General features: G+C 42.9%; 1 protein-coding gene across 1 annotated transcript in view; it reads left to right on the top strand.

Annotated features, from left to right (window-relative positions):
* The window catches only part of grin2da (glutamate receptor, ionotropic, N-methyl D-aspartate 2D, a), an 82,368-nt gene extending 70,773 nt beyond the window's left edge, over positions 1–11,595 (top strand). Inside the window, exon 21 of the mRNA XM_026300283.1 lies at positions 3,952–11,595. Within this exon, the coding sequence (XP_026156068.1) occupies positions 3,952–7,131 (3,180 nt within the window). The 3' untranslated portion in view covers positions 7,132–11,595. The remainder of the gene's footprint in view (positions 1–3,951) is intronic.
* Positions 11,596–20,043: the final 8,448 nt, after the last annotated feature.

Here is a 20,043-nt window from a genome sequence, read left to right as displayed (position 1 = left end):
TTTTCTAATTAGAACATGCATAACTTGGAGAAACAGATGCTTTTGTTGCATCTTTGTGCAGAGCTCAGGTCACATCCACTTTTAAAGTGCTGTGCGGCTCTTTGTGTTAGGTGCATTTATCCTCAAGATACATGAAAGAATAGCACAGACACGTTCTAGAAAAAGGTGAAAATATCTCCTCCAAACAGAGAAAACAATTCACTGAGCTTTTTTCATTTCCATGTCAACACTACAGCAGCTGATTTGCACACCCTCAGCCTGAGAAGGGAGAATTAATCAGTGAAACAAGCTGCAGATTCATAACACAGTGCTGGAGCAGCACCGCTAAATGATTTATGCAGGAGCAGATGTTTTGATAAGACTGAAAGGTGGAGAAACTTTTAGGATCTTCTGTTCCAGGTATGGACTCATGGCAGCTACGGGGGTCCATTAAATTTGGATTTATTCTAGAAAATGTTATTTAAGATACAATCGAGATATGGATTGCACAAAAGCAGGTACCACTCAATAGTGGTACTTGTTTCTGGCACTCAGCAGGAACAAGGAGGTAGAGCCAAAAAAAAGGAAGATCAATGGTATTTATCATTGGCACAACACCAAGGGGGGAGGGGGTTGGCTGATAGAGTCTAGGGCAGAGCCATCACTCAGTTGTTGCACAGCTATTTTGTTTTAGAGCCAATTGAGTTTCTGTAAGTTCAGCTCAGGGCATATTCAGTACAGGCCCTAAAAACGATTTACGGCGGTCGAGGTGTAAAGGAATTAAAGAAAAAAGAAGGGAGCATCAAGGGAAGGGTGGAGATGAAGAAGGTATCCTGAGAGGATGAGACCGGGAGAAGTGGGAAGGTAGGGGAGGGAAACTTTGAGATAAGAAGAGAAAGCTGGGGGTCTGGATGGCAGAGGCAGTGGAGTATAGCAGGAGAGGTGGGAGGCCAGGAGGAGCTGAGGAATGGAAAGAAATGACATGGACAGAAAGGACAAGGTGGAAGGGGGCGACTGCTGAAGTGAGAATCAGGCTTCAAAGAGCACGGGGGAGATATTCTTGTTTGTCAGAAGATGCTGTGGTGGAGAGCCTGGTGTGTTAAGTACCACTGGTACCACTGTGATTTATTACCTTCTCTGGGTTGTCAAGGCAGAGAAAATGGCTAATTTATGCAGCGCTCTAATTGCACTATAAAAGGGAAGAGGACATAACATTACATTATGCTTCCAACGTAAGTGCAGAGTACTCGAGTCTAACTAAATCAAGAGTCTAATTTTAACCTGCAATAACAGGATGCTGCTTTTCAACAGAAGGAACCAGACATTCAACCTGTGTTACCTCGGCTAAGATTCTTAAAGCACACTGTCATAGATAATCCTACAAGCGTGGATTTCAGTACAATAACCGAATTATTTTAGAAAATTACACCCACAATTATTCATAACAATGCGTGTGAATCTACTGCATGTTAAAATCCAACACCGCTGTATCTAATGGAACTGTCTGCATGTCAGATTAAAATCAAAACACTAACTGAGACACTTTTACAAAGTGTTTATGTCAAGATCCACCTCATCCAACAGCAGCTCCATCACCGGGACTGTCTATGTCCTGTAACACGTGATATGAGATGTGTAACCTCACTCTTACATACTTGAATCTTGAGTGTACCAACATATTTCCTCACATGAGCAAAGCTGACTACCTGAACAATCTGATTCCAAGAATAAAACCATCAATTGCATAGAAGTGACGCTCTGTATTCCAGTTAGCTGTTATCTCCCAAGCTTTACGCTGCACTTGCTTTAAAGCCTCTGCATCTGGCCTCTGTATCTTCCTTCAACCCAACAGTGACTCACCCGAGTTTCAATTTCACAGTGTGCTGCGCCCCATGCTCTGGGGACTGTGATAGCACTTCTGCTACTGGGACTGCTGGTTCATGTGTCCGGAAGGGCTATTATTACAGTCTCTCAATCCGATCTGTATCCCGGCGGGGAACAGAGATTTACAGTTGGCCCCACACGTTTTTTCATTAAGATCTGACAGATATTGATGGATATTATGAATTATCTTCACCTATGAGCAATAATAGAGTGTCTGTGATTTACATGGCCCTCCTCAGTACTGCTAATTGAGTCCCATCTATCTACAGCGAGGGGTAAATATACACTGTACTAGAGAACAAGCAGAACATATATATTGAATTTTATACGTAGTTCTGATTTCATTTTTGATTCATATCAAGCTTTGGTGAATGTTGCTGCTGAGCTGGAGAAAGTCAGACTGATGATCTAAAGTGTTCTCACCAAGCATGTTTGAAACACTTCATTAAAACCAAATGAGAATAATCAATTTATTGCCAAGTGGCAGCAAATTGCAGCTCAAAGTGATTCAGTCCTAATATGGCGACGTAAGGACTGAATACAAGGAGTATCCACCATAAAATGTGGACTTTCATATAAATGACTAAATCTCTCTATCTCTGTGCTGATGTTGAGTTTTTCCCTTTGAAGATGTTTGTGACTAAAATTTCATTTATAAAATCAAGGTAATAAAAGTGAGGCTAGTTTTTATTGCCTGTGCACTGACCTCTTCCTGAATGATTTAACATACAGGCCCTAGTATCTGGCAGTTACTTGAAAGAAGTTTGTTTTTACATGAAATGGACAAATTCTTGCTGCATCTTCTCGGTGCATCAGTTGTTTGCTTGGATCCCAAGAAGATTTTGAGAACAATGTTTTTCTTTAAGAACGCCAGACCATGAAAGGTTTTCGCTTTGTTTAGTTTCACCACAAAAATTTCTTACTGTGTGTGGTGAGAAAAAAATTCTGCTTCACAGCAAATGAAGTGAACATTTTAATCTTAATCTGTGGGCTGAGAAAAGACTGACCAAGTACACATGAAAGGTGGTCCCCTAAAAACCCAACATCTGTCACAACGATAAAATAAGGTTTTGTAGTTTTCGCTCTCCCCCATAGTTTTGACGCCTCTGTAGAAGCTCTATACTCTCTAGTCCCATTCCGGCTGAATGTTGCTTTGTTTGCTGAAAGCTTTGTTTGGTTTGATGGTGTGAAAATTGACACTCCAAGAAGCCTGGTAAACTCAGTCCAAAGTTTCTCCTAAACTCTGATTAATATTTAATGGTCAGCCCTCCCTGTTGTCTGCCTTTATAGCAGATGTGTGACACGGAGAACTGGAGGTGGAGGGAAATCACCTAGAGCGATTTCTCAGCATGCTCAGAGAAAGAAGAAAGACAGATTATTTTCTTTTTCTCAAAATGGAGTCGGTCTTTGTGAAACATGTTGAGCCGGCGATGTGGGTGGCACAGAATAAAGATTTAAAAACATAGTGTGGATAGAGGAGGAATAAAATACATAGGTTGTTGCCCAGACAAATTTAAATCCTCTCTTGATCCAACAGTCTGTCCCAGGTTTAAGCCGACACTGGTCCTGTGTTGGTTTTCATTAAAACATGGTAATGGAACAGCAGCCATTGTCCTGTTTTTACAGCTACTCATAAAAATATCCACACTGAGCCAGTTCTATGTGTAATGCTGGGCTGTCCGTCTATAGTACAAACCACTAACACTTTTCCTAAATCAGTCTGATTCTAGTCAATACTGCTATTTTGCAGCACAACAATACATGGGAAACGGTCATGTCATTGCTTTATTTTTGAAGGAATTACTATCATTTTCTGATGTGTAGGAATAAAAAAACAGTGGAAAATGTTGTTTTTACAAAGATTTGGACATTTTGTTTTGAGAAAGTTGGTATAGGACTGAACAAGCCTTAGGATTTCATCTCCAAAACCTGCTTTTATAAGGTTTGTGTTGCTAAGTTCTCTGTAAGTTTCCTTTCAAAGTCGGTGATGTCTCTTTCTTTGGCCTCCTGACACACACACTGTTCGTCCTTATCATACCGGGCAGCCTGTTAGTCTAATTACAATCTGTCTTTTATCTCTCCACCCAGGGGATGTACAGTTGCTGCCAGTTTGAGGACGAGACAGCACCAGGAGGCAGCAAAAGCTCTTTGCCCCAGTACCACACCGTGACCACGATGTCTACCGCCCCACAACAACACCTGGTTACAGCCACAGTAAACAACACAGCTGCCATTGCCATGGTGCAGCAGCAACAGCAGCAGAAACACCACCAACAGCAGCAGCAGGGGCAGACCTACACCACCATACTACCCGGATCACCGCCAACTACAGGACACTCTGCAATGGCGCTGGGTCCCTCAAATAGCCCCTTACTGGAAGGCCCCATGCCTTGCTCCACCTTCTTGCCTCGACATGACCGCAGACTTGCAGTGGTCGATCGCTGGAACAGGCCAAAGCCAGAGAAAATTATAAGTGGAGGCAGTAGTGGAGGAGTGGGCATTGGGGGTATAGCAGGAGGGATCACTGACCTCCAAGCCCAGCAGCAGTATCAGCAGAACTTTGCACAGCACTGGAGCCTGCAAGGAGGAGTTGCAGGTGGAGCAGGGGGAGGAGGTGACACTGGGCTAGATGAATATAAGCGTTATTATGGTCCAATAGATCCAGAGGGGCTCGGAGCTAACTCAGACCAACAAACAGGGGGCCCCCAGCAGACTCCCAAAGTTAATCCTCGAGGTCCCAAAGCCTCAGGAATGCCACGGGTGCCTCCTAAAGGACCCCAACAAGGCCCAGGGCATTTAATCTCCAAGCCTCCTCCACCAATCCCATGTTCTCCACGAAGGCCTTCATTTTGGCGACGAGGGAGCCTAGCTCAGACTAGGAGAAAAAGCTCAGGAGGTCCCCTGTACGAGAATATACTCCCTCTGGGGAGGCGAGGAGGTGGGAGGTACGGAGCAAGTGAAGGAGCTGGAAGGAGAGGGCGACGTCCTCCTCCACCTCCTCCTTTGCCTGTCCCCCTTTCCTCCCCAACACACACCCCTACCACTCCCTCCTCCCCATGCCGTTTCTACTCCTCCTGCTCCAGTGCCTCGTCCTCTTCATCTTCCTCCACGTCATCTTCATCCTCTTCTTCGTCATCTGTCTCGCTCTCTCGATCAAACTCCCCCTCTTCCTGCTCCAGTGACAGCTCCTACAACTCCTCTTTGAGTTTCCGGTATCGAGCAGGTGATCGGGATTTTATGGTAGATGATGATTATGACTCAGATCTACTCACAGAGGAGTCCAGCCTCCTTCTAGGGTCACGGAAGAAGATTCGTTCACGCCGCATGTCATCGCGTTCACTGCCATGTAGCCCACCACCTCCACCAATTCCACCACGAAAGCCTCGTCCTCAAAGAGATTATGGCAGAGAGAGGACCGGCAGCCAACTGGCACAGTTACAGGAGTGGTGGGCATCGTGGGGTGATAGAGATCGAGGAAGGGGAGGTACAACAAACCGGCCAGAGGGAGGAGTGGATAGAGAGGAGAAGAGGCATCACAAAGAGAGGGAGCGTGAAAGGAAGAGGAGGAAGAAGGGCCGAAAGAAGAAGAAGAGGGAGGAGAGGGAGAGAGAAAGAGAGCGAAAGCGACGTAAAGCAAAGAAGAAGAGGAAGAAAGACGATAAGATGCGGAAGCGAGAGCGGAAGAGGTCAGAGCAGGAGGTAGGAGATCCTGAGAAAAGAGAGGAGCTCAAATCAGGGACACCAGACTACCCACCATACCCACCCCTGAGACGAGAGTCCTTTCGCAAAAAGAGTGAAAGCTCTGTCAGAAGCTATGGATGGAACATCCCAGGTGAGGATGAGAGGAAGGAAAGAGAAGATAAGGAGAGAGATGATGGGGAAGATAGTAGAGGAAAGGAAAAACACCACAGGCGAAGGAACAGCAAGCACTATCATAGCTCTAGCAGTAAGCCTTCAACATCTGTCAAGTTCTGGAGTGGGGGCAATCCATCCTCTGACACCATTCCATCTGCCTTCCTGCCCTTGTTGCCTGTCTCTTCTAAAAGGAGGAAGAGTAAAAGTTCAGACAGGGATGCTGTAGGAATGGAAGGCGAGAGGAGGCCATTGCTGGGCCGGGATGGAAGAAGCGAGCTGCACTCCAAGGATGGGATGTCCTTTCATGAGTGGGGGTCTGAAGTAGAGGACGAAGAAGATTCTGAGCAGGAGAGGAGAAAAGCTGAGCATGGGAAGCGTCGTGGAGGAGGGCGGACCATGTCTGATGAGGACCGGGAACATGATAAGGTAGTTTGTATATATTCTGATGACGATGGGTCTTCAGGAGAGTTTGGGAAGTTTGAGAGGTATTGGGAGGATCATGATGGCAGAGCAGTAGGCGGTATAGGAGGGGGTGGTTGGTTTTTCAGCACCTACCCTTCCAGAGATAAAGCTGGCAGCATCAACAGCAGAGATGACCTGTTCCTGGAAAGAGGAGAGCGGTGGGGAACAGCAGAGAGTGGGTGGGGGTCTGGTGGAGGTGGTGGAGGAAGAACAGATGCAGGTGAGAGAGGGTGGGGATCAGGATCACACTGGCCCCCACCACCTCTAACACCGCCACCTCCTCGACGATACTGGTCAGTGGACAAACTCCACATACAGGATGAGAAGAAGAGTAAACGCAAATCAAAGGACAAGGGAAGAGGGCATGCAGCATGTTCCTCCTGTCATTCCCCCCGACACCATCCTCACTCCCATTCCTCCAAATGGGCTCGCATAACCTCACGAAGCCAGGAAGAGCTATACCATCACTGCCAGAGTTTTGGTGGTCCCCTGAAGCCCAAACACGACTCCTCATCCTCCTCTAAACCTGATCGTTCACAGAATCCATCAAAATCCGGGAGCCAGTCAAACCTTAGTATTCAGCAGCGGACACAGAGAACAGACAGGGATCGAGATCGAGGAAGACAGTCATCCCCTCCCTCGACCCTCATACCTAACATGCCACCCCCGCTCCCTGCCCTGCCAGCTCCTCCGTCTACATCTCACCCTATCCACGTTCCTCCTGCTACCTCCTCCTCTTCTGTATCCTCTCCCTCTGTGGTCTCATCAACCCCAGGGGCTCCCCAACCCTCCTCAATGGCTTCGGCAAGTGCCAAACTGCAGTACCAGAGACTGCGCTCTGTACCCCAGCCCCAGAGGTTTCCACAGTCTCCTCACTTACCGCTCAAAGCCAAGAGCCTTTGCTCACGAAGGGGCTCAGCCCATTTCTCCAGTGTGGAGAGCGAGGTCTGATGTTCAACAAGGTATCAAAGGACAACCCCCGCAAAGCTGATGCAAAGCAGGTGATCTGGATTGGAATCTGCCTGGCAGCAAACATGGCTGCACAGCCACATCAGTACAGTGTACACAATGAGCCCTTTCTTGAAGTTCTGCACAAAACAAAGAAACCAGAAAGCCAAACAAACCCAATGGGGTAGGTCAAAGGAAAACAGGAGCCATCTTGTGCTTACTGCTTCCTTTCATTCCTCTCAGTATGTGAAAGACTATAACCACAGCAACAACTTGCATTATAAACTGGGATAACCAAGACACTAAAAATAAATCAGACATCAAACTGGAGGAGGCGCCTTTGCTATCGACAGTAAAGGGCTTTGGATGTTGAAGCAGAGCAGCAGTTTGTATTCAGAAGATTCTTAATGCTTACTGAGGGCTCAGGAACTTTGTAGTACTGTATACCTGCTGCTCTTGGAAGTCTTTAACACAGAACAGTGTTATTTTGTTCCCTTAAACAAATTGCTTACCCTTACTTTCCTTTTTCCTTAACAAACTGTTTACACCCCGCAGAACTGTGACGCCCACCTGAGGCACCTTTGTTGTGTATGATCAATACCTTGTTTAGAGGGAGAGGAGGCTGATAAACACTTTGTCTTCTCTGTGTCACCAATGCAGCCTCTATTGTCCTCTTCTGTGTTGTTCTCTACTGTCATATTCCCCCTTTTCTCTCCCTATTCTTTTCCAGTTCTTTCTCCTTTTCCTCTGCTTTCCCTCCTTTCCCGCCTTGTTCACATGTCGATCTTCTACTCATCTCTCCTGTCCTTCCCTCTTGGCTCCTCTCCTTGATGTGATTATTCTGTGTGTCTGTGCTTTTCTGTGTTTGTATTCTTGACAACAGGGTAAGTCAACTGTGACTGATATTTTACTGGCTTAATGAAAAGCTGAGTGCCAAATTTAAGTAGAGCTTGACATCAATCTGTACAACTTTAGCTGCTGTGTTTCCTTTTAGTATTATTCCATCATCTCGCAAATACGTGCACATGCCAATACACACACCAAGCCCTGCTTTCATGCACACGTAAGGACACACATCCCTAATCACCCAGACGCCCCATCTCTTCCCTTTTCTTGAGAAATACATTATTCAGCATTGGTTCATGTTAAGATTTTATACTTTGAAGCTTTATTTTACTTCTGTGTTGTAGTTGTTGTTGTTGTTATTGATGGTGTTCTATATATCAAGACATTTATTAAGTCTAAAACAATGTAAGCACTGTGCCGTACTACTCAAGCTTGGGTGCACATGAAACGTTCTCTCTACTACCTAACCATGACCACGGAGGAAGTGTCTGTTCCCTTTCTGTATTTCACTGAATGTAAAGTCAGCCACCAACAAGGGTGCTGCAACATCAATCAAGACACTTGGAGATGGAAACTGTAGCTTTTCTGATGGTTGGAGTCCATGACAAACAAACAGGAATGGAATTAACTTCAGTTCATTGACGTATTCTAAAGTAAACAAGAGTATGCTAACCCTGCAGGGTAGGTCTCCAATAGTTTCTGTTTACAAATGATTTAATCTTCCATCACTGTCCTCCGAAAGACTCAAGTGGCGCCAAGGCCAGGACACAGCCCTCTTTGCAAAACGAATCAACCCAGTTTGTTTGTCATTGAGCAGGACATGCTACAGTAGGTGGAGGTATGCAGGTAGACACAGTGACAGATGGTTGCAGGGAAATATAGACTTATAGCCTTATGCTAATTACTCCTGCCATTATTGCCAGTATTAGTATGAGGGTATATATTTTATTCAGCATACCTGGGGTTAGCCTCATGCTACAAAGACATTACAGTCGGATGGGGAATTAGGTCTAGTGTGAGTGCTGTTTTGATGTCATAGAGACTGTGCCTGTGTTGGATGCTAGCCGGTGGATGACGTGGTTTTGATAAAGTGCCAGCTCTGAGAGATGGTGTATGAAGGACACGGTGCCATTTCTGTGTGATTTCATTTTGGAAAAAGTATTTCTCATCTTGTAATTGTGTAAAGAAGAGAGCTTTTGAATCCATGTCCGAGCTGACACCAGCAGTTACACTCCGATGTCAAGCGCCTAGCTATAGAGTCCAGTCGCCAGACATATCCACCAACATTAGTCTACAACATCCGGACACTGGGTATCAGTGGGGTCTTAGTGATGGGTCAAAAGCCAGTGGCACAACATTGTTCATGTTTTGCAGCCATAACATCTGGCATCTTTCCCACCACATTCTGGTCAGTCCATGTTTGCCTGGAACTGCATCTGAGCCATATTTAACTTCAGCTGAAGAAAACAAAAAGAGAAATTTACATTTTGAACATGAACTTGTTGAGTAGTTTGTCTTACTTTCTTTAAGAAACAATTCTAGATATATATATCATATATATATATTTGTGGAGGTGGATAGTGTTAGCGAAAATCGTTGTTTTGCATCTTGATATTTGGAGGTATTGTTTGTCATTGCAAGTCCATTACAATAATAATAGAAATTATGTGTGTAACACACACACAATCCCTCATATTGACACTGACAACAGAAATTGTTTATTTCAAATATAGGTTTGCTTTTATCAGGAAAAAATGAAGCCAAGTTGGAGACTGTTTTGTTCATCTCAATCAGCAAACAGCTCATACAAATTTCAATGAAATCAGGACAAATGGGAAGTTAGTGTGACATATTTCTGTGCATTCACCAGCACCTCAAGCCTGATGCCCCAAATACACAGAATCTATGACCTGAGAGAAATCCGCTTATTTGGAAGGGGGCTGCAGTTAGACCAGTTGGGCTCATTTGCACATATGCTGTATGTGCAGCCTGTTCCTGAAACACAACAGCAAAAAGCTGATTGTACATTAGTGCAGCACAGTAGCTGTTAGCGCTGTGAACACAAAGCTTTAGTGTTTCTTTCACGAAATGAGCCACCGATCTTTCCTTCTCTCCCCTTTGCCTTTTTCCTCATGTCTATCCATCGTGTTGGTGCGTGTCTGCAATTGTAAAGCTGATCTGTTTTTAAAAAAGAAGAGTATCTGTGGATATATTTATTTCATCAAAAACAGCATATCTAAATATATATGATAGTATATTTCAAAATGCTAAAATCTATGTTATATAAGTTTGTCTACTAAATTTACAGTATTATCTCAAAGAATGTCTTTTTTGTCTATTTGTCTGTCTCTCCTTGTCTCAAACCTCCTGCCAAGCTCCCCTACCACCCAGCGAAAACAGAGACCAGTATGTAACTGTGTTTTTGCTCACTTAAGATCAACCATCCGCCTCCATTAGCTATCTATTGTAGCTAACGCTAAGAATTCAACAGAGTGACAATGTGGAGGGGTGCGCGAGTGTCTTATGACCGTGTCACTGTAGCAGTGGTGGCGTGTGTTTGTCTACCCAGAGGGGCCTTTATTTTTGGTTTGGGCTACAGAGTAATGACTAATTAAACCTTTTATGGATACAGCAGCTTTTACCACAGCCCTCACTTGTTTAGGGGTCACATTCTTAACCCTGTTTGGGGTTCGTGTCGGACCCTGGAGTTTATACCGCGGTGTACAGTGAGGTGACCTCTTTGAATCACAATGTAGCAGCAGCACAGGCTTTTTATTTATTTCTTTATTTCTTTTCTTTTTTTTTGTTGCGTCTCTTAGTAGCTGTATTACACAAAAACATGCACAGCTACCCCTGCCTAACAACCTATACGGTATATATAAGGACTTTGATATACGTACATAGTGTGTTGTATCTGCCAAGCTGCTGTTCTGTAAAACAAACACAAAAAAGGATTATACACAACAAACACACTGGTTGTTTCTTAATTTTACAAACCTGGTAAAGCCAATATGACATCATGTTAGGGGCAGGGCTAAACCTGCTGGTGATGAGTGTTTTCCCACTAAGGCCAAAAATGGCCAAACCAGGGCTTCTTTTGATAACCTTAAGTCATATTCCCACATTTTGCAAGCTGGGATGGATTCCTAAATAGACATCTATGATCCTGCACGTCACTGGGTAGAATATGGAAACAACACTGCCAGAGAAAAGAGATCCTCCCTCCTGCCCAGCTCATGATATGTTAATGTCAGTACGGTCAAAGTTGATTCAATTTTCAACATTGCTTTTAAAAATATTTGAAGTATTTACTGGCCCTTAGCCCTGGCAAGGCCAGTTTTAGCCTGCAGTGGAAACACGTCCACAGTTTCTGCCTGTGCACCTCGGAACAATGTCTCAAGGCCTTGTATTCATACTGCTGTATTGACTGACTGTATGGGATCATGGCTAGTTGTGCAACACATTATTGTCACCACCTCGCACACACACAGACCTACACGTATGCACATACTTTCAGAGTGCACACAGAGCACATACACACATAAGTACATGATGCTGCCTCGACTCTGCTTCACCAGTGGGGACAGTGACAATACTGTGCTGTACTGCAAGCAGGACAGAATTAAAACAATGATTTTAATAAAGAACTGAAACTGATTTCTGACTTTTTATTTTGCTGGTTGAATGAGTTTGTTTGATTTGGACTGTTATATTTAAGGAATCTGGTTGACACTTGCCGCTGGCCGTTAAAGAGAAAAAGAAGTTCAATACCAGACTGAATATAAATCATTGGATGACTTATCTAAATGACTTCAAATCCCATGAATCACCAGTATTATTGTCATTGTCTCCAAGATGATCCTTTAGGTTGATGTTCTGACATCAAGTTCAAATAAATTTACAGCTTTGTTGACATTTGACATGGCAGACAGCTCAAAATACTACAATACCCATAAGCCTCAGTACTTTCACAATGGAGAAACATCCAGATAAAGATGTGAATCAGAGCTGTAGCCAATTCTGAACAAAATACAGAGCAACAGCTGCTGAATTCATCCAAATTGAATCTAAAAGTGATTTATAATAGGAAGTGCTTTATCATTATTTCCTACCATGTTAGTGATAAACAAAACTGAATTTTAAGTCCCTTGTTTGGATGTTTCAAAATGCACATGCTTGTAGCTTCTTAATCAAAGTATCTGCCTCCTTTCTAAGATTGTTGTTCCTCTGTGGCACTGATGAGTCACCTGGGACAGGTTGATGTCGATCAAAGTTATGGAAGTTCTCCAACTATGTGCACAGGAAAACAAGGGCCTCTGAAATAGCAAATCCCACTTTGCAACTTTATACAAGAAAATAAAAACACGATTCCCTTTTTGTGACTTTTCACCAGGGCAATTGTAAAGCTGAATTGTGTCAACGGTTAGTGTGAGGATATAGTGGCTTCAAGAGTTCATGGGAAATGCAGTAGTTTTCTGTAACAGCCCTCATGTTTTATAATACACTAAACACAGTCAATAAAAATCTGGCTTGGTGGCTTTAAAACCTAAATTACAAGTATTATAAGAAACTAACAATGAGAAGTCAAATGTAACTATTAATGTGTAAGTGGTAGGAAAGAAATGACGATACAGCTGTAAATAAAGAGGGGAAGAAGATTGACGAGAGGCTCTGGGTACTAAATAAGTCCTAGAATAAATGTAAAAGACCAGAATAAAGGACAGAGAGGTGAAATCAGATAAGGTTAAAACGAGGAAGTGGAGCAAAGAAGGGAAAAGCCAGTTAAAGATAGCAGTGCTGATAAAATAAGGACTGAAAAGAGCCAGAGAAAGCCAGGTGGGAGGAAGGCGAGAAAGAGAGGAGGCAGTGCTCGGTTCTCGTGCTGTCTGCAGGGGAAGATAGAGCCGGTTGTGATTTCTGCCAACAATAGGCCACCACCAAGTGCCGCCTGTAATAGGAACACTGTTGATATGGATAAATCCTGCTCGTTTTCACTCAAACACAGAACGAGCCCATAACCAGACCCACACACTTCCTCCCCCTCACACAGCAGGCGACACCTCCTAATAACCCCTCCCAGTCATTTTACAGCCCTGTAATTAAACAGCAGGTTCAGGAGTTCAAACATGTTGACTCTTACTGGGCTTTTCACACAAACAACACACTATAAAAGCTAACACACTGTATTTCTGCTTTCATGTGACTGTATTATTTGATTGTCTGCTCTTAATGTCTCTCCTGGGGTGTGGGCATAAAACCCTTAACTCAGGATCTTCCTGTGTGAAGGGTAGTAAAATGTCAAGGTTACAGTTCATCAAGGAGCTTTTTGCCTAAAGCATTGACAAGACCATTGAAGTCAGCGTGAAGCTGCAGCTGTACATGTTAAACCGCACAGACATTAATGCCAACATGTGATAATTCATTCACTGCTGGCCTTAGGGGGTATTTGGAGATGCACACACAGAAAATGTACATGTAACCCCTTTATTCCAAACCAGTAAATCATGTGATTGTCATTTTTTGCAAAGCAGGCTGTAGTAGACAGTAGTGTTCACCATCCTTTGGTTTTCATGTGGCGTTTTTTCACTGTGATCATCAGAAAACACAAAGGCACAGCTGTAAACTACAAAATACCAGCTAAACTATCACTGATTCAGGCAACTAGTTTTATTGTTTAAATGCAGATCACCTGTATCTTCAAGGTGTTGAAATTTTAGAGTTCTGACTGCAAAAAAACAAACAGATTGTTGATTGAAATTGTTGAAACTCGAGGGAAAGGTTGTAATTTTTTTAAATTACTGTTCTATGTGGAAAGTGATAGCCTTATTAGTTATCCAGATTTCTAGGATAAATTAAAGACACACTCAGCTGGCAGTTTATGAGGCCTATAGCTAAACTTCCACAGTCTAACACTCAAAGACCTGCCATAAATCTTCCTTCCTGTAAGTTATACTGTTCTGCTATAGATTGTGTTCTTGAATTGTACAGATTTTCTGGATTTAGTTAAGATTCTAGTGTTTTGAACCATTTGAAGAATTTTAGCACTAGCACTCACACAGTTATTTACTGTTTGTTGTTACTGGTTTTAGTGTTGGGCCACTGAGCAGCTTCTCAGTTTTATCTTCATGAGCAGGAAATTACTTGACATCAGGCTGTTCCTGGCAGAAAAGCAGGTCTGTGAGTTAATCGTTAATCGAGAAGGGTCATCAGGTTTTACAGGCACATACAGTTGTGTATCGTCAGCATAGCGGTGGACATGAAAATATAAGTACAGTCATTTGTGTGATGCAAAATGTCATTGTAATCCTGTCAGTTTTTCACTGAAGTCCACAATGGTAATGGTGTTGTAGAAGAGGAGTGAGGGAGTTACCAAAGTCATAATCCCAGTAATCCATAGTTTGTCAAGATGTTTGCGTCTGGGTCAACGTGGTGGACTGACCACCAGACCTTCATGGCCATCCTAAACCAAGCTGCTAATATTAAAATTCAGCATGAAATTTGACTAATGGCAACAGTTAGATAAAGTGTGTGTATCAGTTCAGTCACTGTCCAACTTCTAATGACAGTAGAATGAGCCAGTCGCATTGTTTGTCAATGATGACTGACGTACGTTGTAGCCAATGAAAAGCCCTTTCCAGCGACGTGTCATACTGTGTTGCGGACGAGACGGAAGGGGGATTTAAATGGCACCAAATGTTACACTTAGTTTACTTGACAATGCTGGGCACACAGCCCAGCTATGGGGGGAAGCAGGGTCACATTTCATATTTTACAGCGTGAAATAATAAACTGGAAAGCTTTTCCTTTAAACGACACCAAGGTCATCAATACAACCCTTAAAATGTAAAGACAACAGCTAGTTTAATTTCGGCTGTGTGCAAAAAAAAGGGGCGGGGTAGCTAACTTACTAAGTGACACTAAAACACAACATGCAGTGGTGGTAAAAACCTCTTTCTGCCCTGTCTCCTGCCTTGTTCTGCATCTCCCTGAACATCCCCAAAGGGCTTCATGAAGACTGCCATCTTCTCTTAATAGGAGCAATCACAATAAAAGCACACACTTTGATCATCGCTTTGATAGAAACAGCATATGTTACATTACGCTGCCACTGTGTTCCCAACCATCTCATTAAATGTTCGCATTTGAGTTCATAACCTATTGTTTTGATTTTTTCTGCTCTTGGTCAAATACACACTGATGAAAACGCCTCGACACAGTCGTTACGTCTGTTTCTACTTCATAGTCTCTTAGCAGTGCTTTACCCGTACTGATAGCTTCTATTTTAGTGCAGATCATCAGTTTTATGGTTTTCACAGATATTAACCCCCTAATTCTCATTATTCATTAAAAAGCTTAAACAGGCTGATAGAAAATATATTCTATAAAACACTGTAAGTGGAATATTATACACAATAAACTACTTTCAGCTCAGGGTTTTCCAGCCTGACACCCTTCACTTGATCAGACCAATTTTAGAGTGTGTTGTCCAGAGCTTGTTTATTCTGTCCCCAAGAGAACCCCCCCCCCCCAAAAAAAAAAGTTATCACAGGTTTAATGCTGCTTGATCGCCACAGTGAGCAGGAAGCAGGTCTTTTATTGTCATCTCAGAAAAAGCTGCTGATGATAGAACAAATGACACCTGGAGGGAAAATGAAAACAGCTTTGAAAATGAGCCTGAGAATAAAATTTAATGTTTTTATCCTTTGACATCTGGATACCTGAGGACTGAACCCGTAACCTCGTGTCCTCAGACTCACTCCTAAAGCTTTTGGTCTTTAAATTCAGGATTTACTGGCTCTATCAGAGAGTATTGTAGTGTTGGTCTTTATTTACACCTCATCACATTTAGCAGAGCTGCATTTCAGAACCTTTAGAACAGGTTCAGCAGCATTAGTGTCACTGACTCGTTATTAGACTGTTTCTCACTCTTTAATCTGAATTTCAATTAGCTGAGACTACAAAACAGAATTGTTGGGGGTTTTTTTTTTCAGATTTTACTCTACCCTGGTGTCCCAACCCAGTCTCAGCAAAATACTGTGCAATACGTACGTTAAACTCATTTTTTTGCATACAGACTAGACGTGTTTGACTTGTACTGGTATGGGAGATTAGGATTAGGATTAGTGTAAGTGATTGGGGCAGGTTTAATGAACACTGTAGCTAATGCACACAAAAGAGATAGATGTTTTTTTCAAAGCAAAGGTATTTGGATGCTTATCCATGTCTAAGGTTGTTCATTTTAGCCTTAACAGTTGTGGAGCTGTAGTTTGGGTCACGTTTTTGAGGAGGATATTTTAAAAAAAAAGTCCCCAGGTCTTGAGGGTTTAGGGCTGTTTCACTTTCTTTTCCTTCAGGTGCTTTCAAAAGGAAACTTTGAGACCACCTTTGGTAGGTGACGTGTCTGAGGTTGTGCGACTTGTATTAGTGTCTGGTTTGAACACCACCTGTTGTTGGTACTTGTAGTCCTTAAACTAATCCCACTTCAGAGGATGAGGAGGGTCTGGGGCCCCCTCTGAACTCAAAGAGACAGGGAGCGAGTTATGTAACGGAAAACTATGCTAATATTTTTCTTCAACATGGAGGTGAGAGAGTTTAGCATGTGTGTGTATGTATGTACTGTATATGCTGCCTGATCACCAGTACATGCATACAAATACACATATCGTGTGCGCACACACACACACACACACACACACACACTCATCTGAATGTAGTTAACTTCAGTGTTTTCAGTCACAGGAGGGGGTGTCGTCTTTTCTGATGCAACAACCTGACAGTCTTGTGTGCAGCAATTTGTGTATAATGTCCCTTTTGTTTGTGTGTCTGTGTTCATGTAACTGTACAGTGTGTGTGTGTGTGTGTGTGTGTGTGTGTGTGTATAAGTGTCTCTCACTGTCCTGTCTTTGTGCGTGCACGCCCTTGACTACCAGACACACACACACACACACACACTCGTGGCTGTGTGCCTGGAATACGAAGCAGGGCATGATGGGAGGAGAAGAAAAGAGATCTCTCCTGTATCCAGGGGCAACGCAGGTAACAGGAGGATAAGTGGCGATGACTCGGAGGACGCCTCGGTGCTGCGTTCCTTAAGCCTCGGGACGTTCTGGAAGACTTTCACAGCCCAGACGGGTTTTTGAAAACACATTGCATCACACACGTAACGAAGAAGTTTACTGGTCTGTCAGATTTACATAAAACCAGAGGAAAGCAGCCACCACAGCGTCTGCACTTTGCAGACACTCATCCCACACACACACACCAGCAGCTGATTTCGCTGATTACGTTGTCCTGTCTGGTTGATGCTGCTTTAATCAGTGAAATCAGCTGGTGTCCTGATTGGCTGGAGGTTCAACCTGCAGGTTTTCAGCACTCCATGACATATGACTGACTTATTGTACAGATGCTGCTAATGATGCTGTTTCATAAAGTTATAGTAATGCTCACCCCAGCTCCCCTCCTGTGGGGTTGCAGGTAGAAATGCTGATTATGCTCAGTGTTTGGAAGCTTTAAAGAGACTTCCCAGCTTTATTTTCATTACGTGAAATGATTTTTCTCTCCCAGATGCTTGTTTCTGCTTCTCTTTACCTCATTAGTTCAGTTTTAATGGCAGCCGAAAAGGTGATTATTGAAGCATTTTTCTTTCTGGAACTTACTGGTCAGTAACTGCGTCACATGACAGCTCACCTGTTTAAAGTGTCTTATACAAAAAAAATATTAATTTGGGTTTTATTTACTATTTTAAACTTTGCGCTTCTAACCTCATCTCATCTAACCATCATCATCCTCGTCCCCTGTTTGAATGTTTATTTTATTTCAGTGTTTTGCTTTGTTGCAGTTCCTGGTCAATACAGAACCACACAAATTATTGTCTGGTCAAACTTGTCAGAATAATTGAAGGGTTTTGATCTAACCTTCCTGCCATTGAAGCTATTTGCTAATCACTCACATAGAGAACCAAAGAAATGCTGCAGTATTTTATATCTTGGCCTAGAGTCAGTGTGAGCTCTGGTACCAGCTCCCTAACCCCTCTGTTATACGGCTGATAAGTGTGAACTGAAGTGGCTCTACAGCCACATCTTATTCTCAGAAGGTACAAGAGGGATCAGATTGACAAATGAGATCCACTGGGCTTGTCTAAAAGCTCCAGGAATCTGCTCTGTCCTTCTCATGCGTCCTACTTTCTGGGAAATTGATGTTAGTGTCGACATGTTGTTTGCTGTTCTGACAGCTGAGCAGCAGAAACAGGAAAATATGTTTTTCCCTGGAGCTGCTCAGGTGTTCGGAGGATTTGACCTTGCTGATGAAACCAGGAAGTTCAGTAAAGAAGCTGAACGAGATGAGAAATTCCTGAAATTCCCTCTTTACAACAGTCAGTTGATGGTTTTCCAGTTTTCAAACTGATGCTTGTGAAAATCCATTTGTTTAAGTCCAGTCTTTTAGTTGAACACATGAAACAAAAGAATATTTGAAAGTGAATAAGCTGGAATAAAACTTTCTGCTCAGGAGATAAACCCCCGGAGGTGAATCTGTTATACTGAGCTGGGGAAATGTAATTTACGTGACTTCAGATGTGGCAAAGTCGTTGAAGGTCCCGCTCGCTGAAGGCGAGGGTAAAGAGTTTGATGGTTATAGCGGTGATATGGAGTCTCATAAGTACAGTAAAAAATATCTCCCACCTCCTTTTCACCTCAGCAGCAACTCATATGAAAAACAGAAAACTAAAACTAGATCATTTCTGCTGTCTTTGGTTTTTACCCTAAACATAGTCAAAGTGATATAAAGTCATAAATTCAAACCTGAAAATCCAGTTTTTATGATAAAGATGTTTCAGTTTCATTAAAAACCATAAGTCTTCAGATTTCGTTTCTCATTATGACCTCAGGTGCTCATTTGTCTGAACGTTAAACCCGAAATATAAAATTAATTATTAAAAGGATAACTTATAGTCAATTATCGACATTTTCAGATTAAAGCTGCTCTTCACTTTCATGTTTCCCAGTTGTGTTGAATAATGTAGTTTGAGTTACACAGTACATGTGTTTCCCGTGGCTAGAGCTGCTCTTTAAGCAAATGGAAAGTTTCTGAGTTTGTGCAAATCTCAGCTGAAAAGTTCATCATGTTAAATTTGTTATAATTCCTCTAAAACTGTGTCTTTCCTGCAGCCCTGCCTCTGAAAATGCTTCGTGTCATTAAGAGCTGCTATATACTGGATGTGACAGTGGATATATCCAGAGTAAACCCCTGATTGCCAGTTCGGTCACGTACGGACTCCTGCCACTGTGGCTCTAGCGGCTGCTAAAAACAGATGACAGGTACTGTGCTGCACTCTTTCTGTTCATATTCCTCATGGAGACTTATTTCCGTCCTCTTTGGCTCTGCTGTGCTGCTATGGTGCAGAATGAAACACAAAAGCATGCAGCTCTTTGTTTCTGCTGCTGCTAGACAAAGTGAAATGAAAATCAGGCCACGTTAGAGACAGACAGACTCGGTGAGATCGACAGAGAGCGAAGAGAGAAAAGGAGTAACAGAGATAAAGAGACCCGGGTAGACCCAGAGAGTCCGAGGAGGGTGAGCAGAGACTGTGAGTACAGGAAAACAAAAAGCTGATCTATATAGACTTGTCTTCTCTCATTGCCTGTATCCACTTTGGCTGTTATTTGTCCTCATCTTTGCCCTTTAATCGCTTTCCATTTCACCACAGTGTAAATGAGATGTGACGTCGGACGTAGCCACAGTTTGTGTCCTTTGACTGATGAAGGAGCTGGAAATATCAACCACTTTTTTCTCTACTACTACTAACTACTAACTACTAACTACTAACTACTTTTCATTTCTGCTGCTTTGATGAGATCTGACTCACAAAGTTAACTGCTGTTTGTCCATATCAGCCAAAGCTTTGATTCCCACTTTGGAGGTGAAGCCTCCTAAAAAAAAAACGATATTTAGTTTTTGCTTCTTTCTTTATTTGCTATTGGCTCTTTGCATGTGAGTCAAACCTCTATAATGTATTTTGGTTTAACCGCAGGTTAATCACTGGCTGTGTGTAAAAGTGTGTCACAAAATGCA

Source organism: Mastacembelus armatus, chromosome 11, assembly GCF_900324485.2.
Source record: "Mastacembelus armatus chromosome 11, fMasArm1.2, whole genome shotgun sequence".
In the NCBI taxonomy this organism is placed as follows: Eukaryota; Metazoa; Chordata; class Actinopteri; order Synbranchiformes; family Mastacembelidae; genus Mastacembelus; species Mastacembelus armatus.
This window is presented reverse-complemented; position numbering and strand designations above follow the sequence as displayed.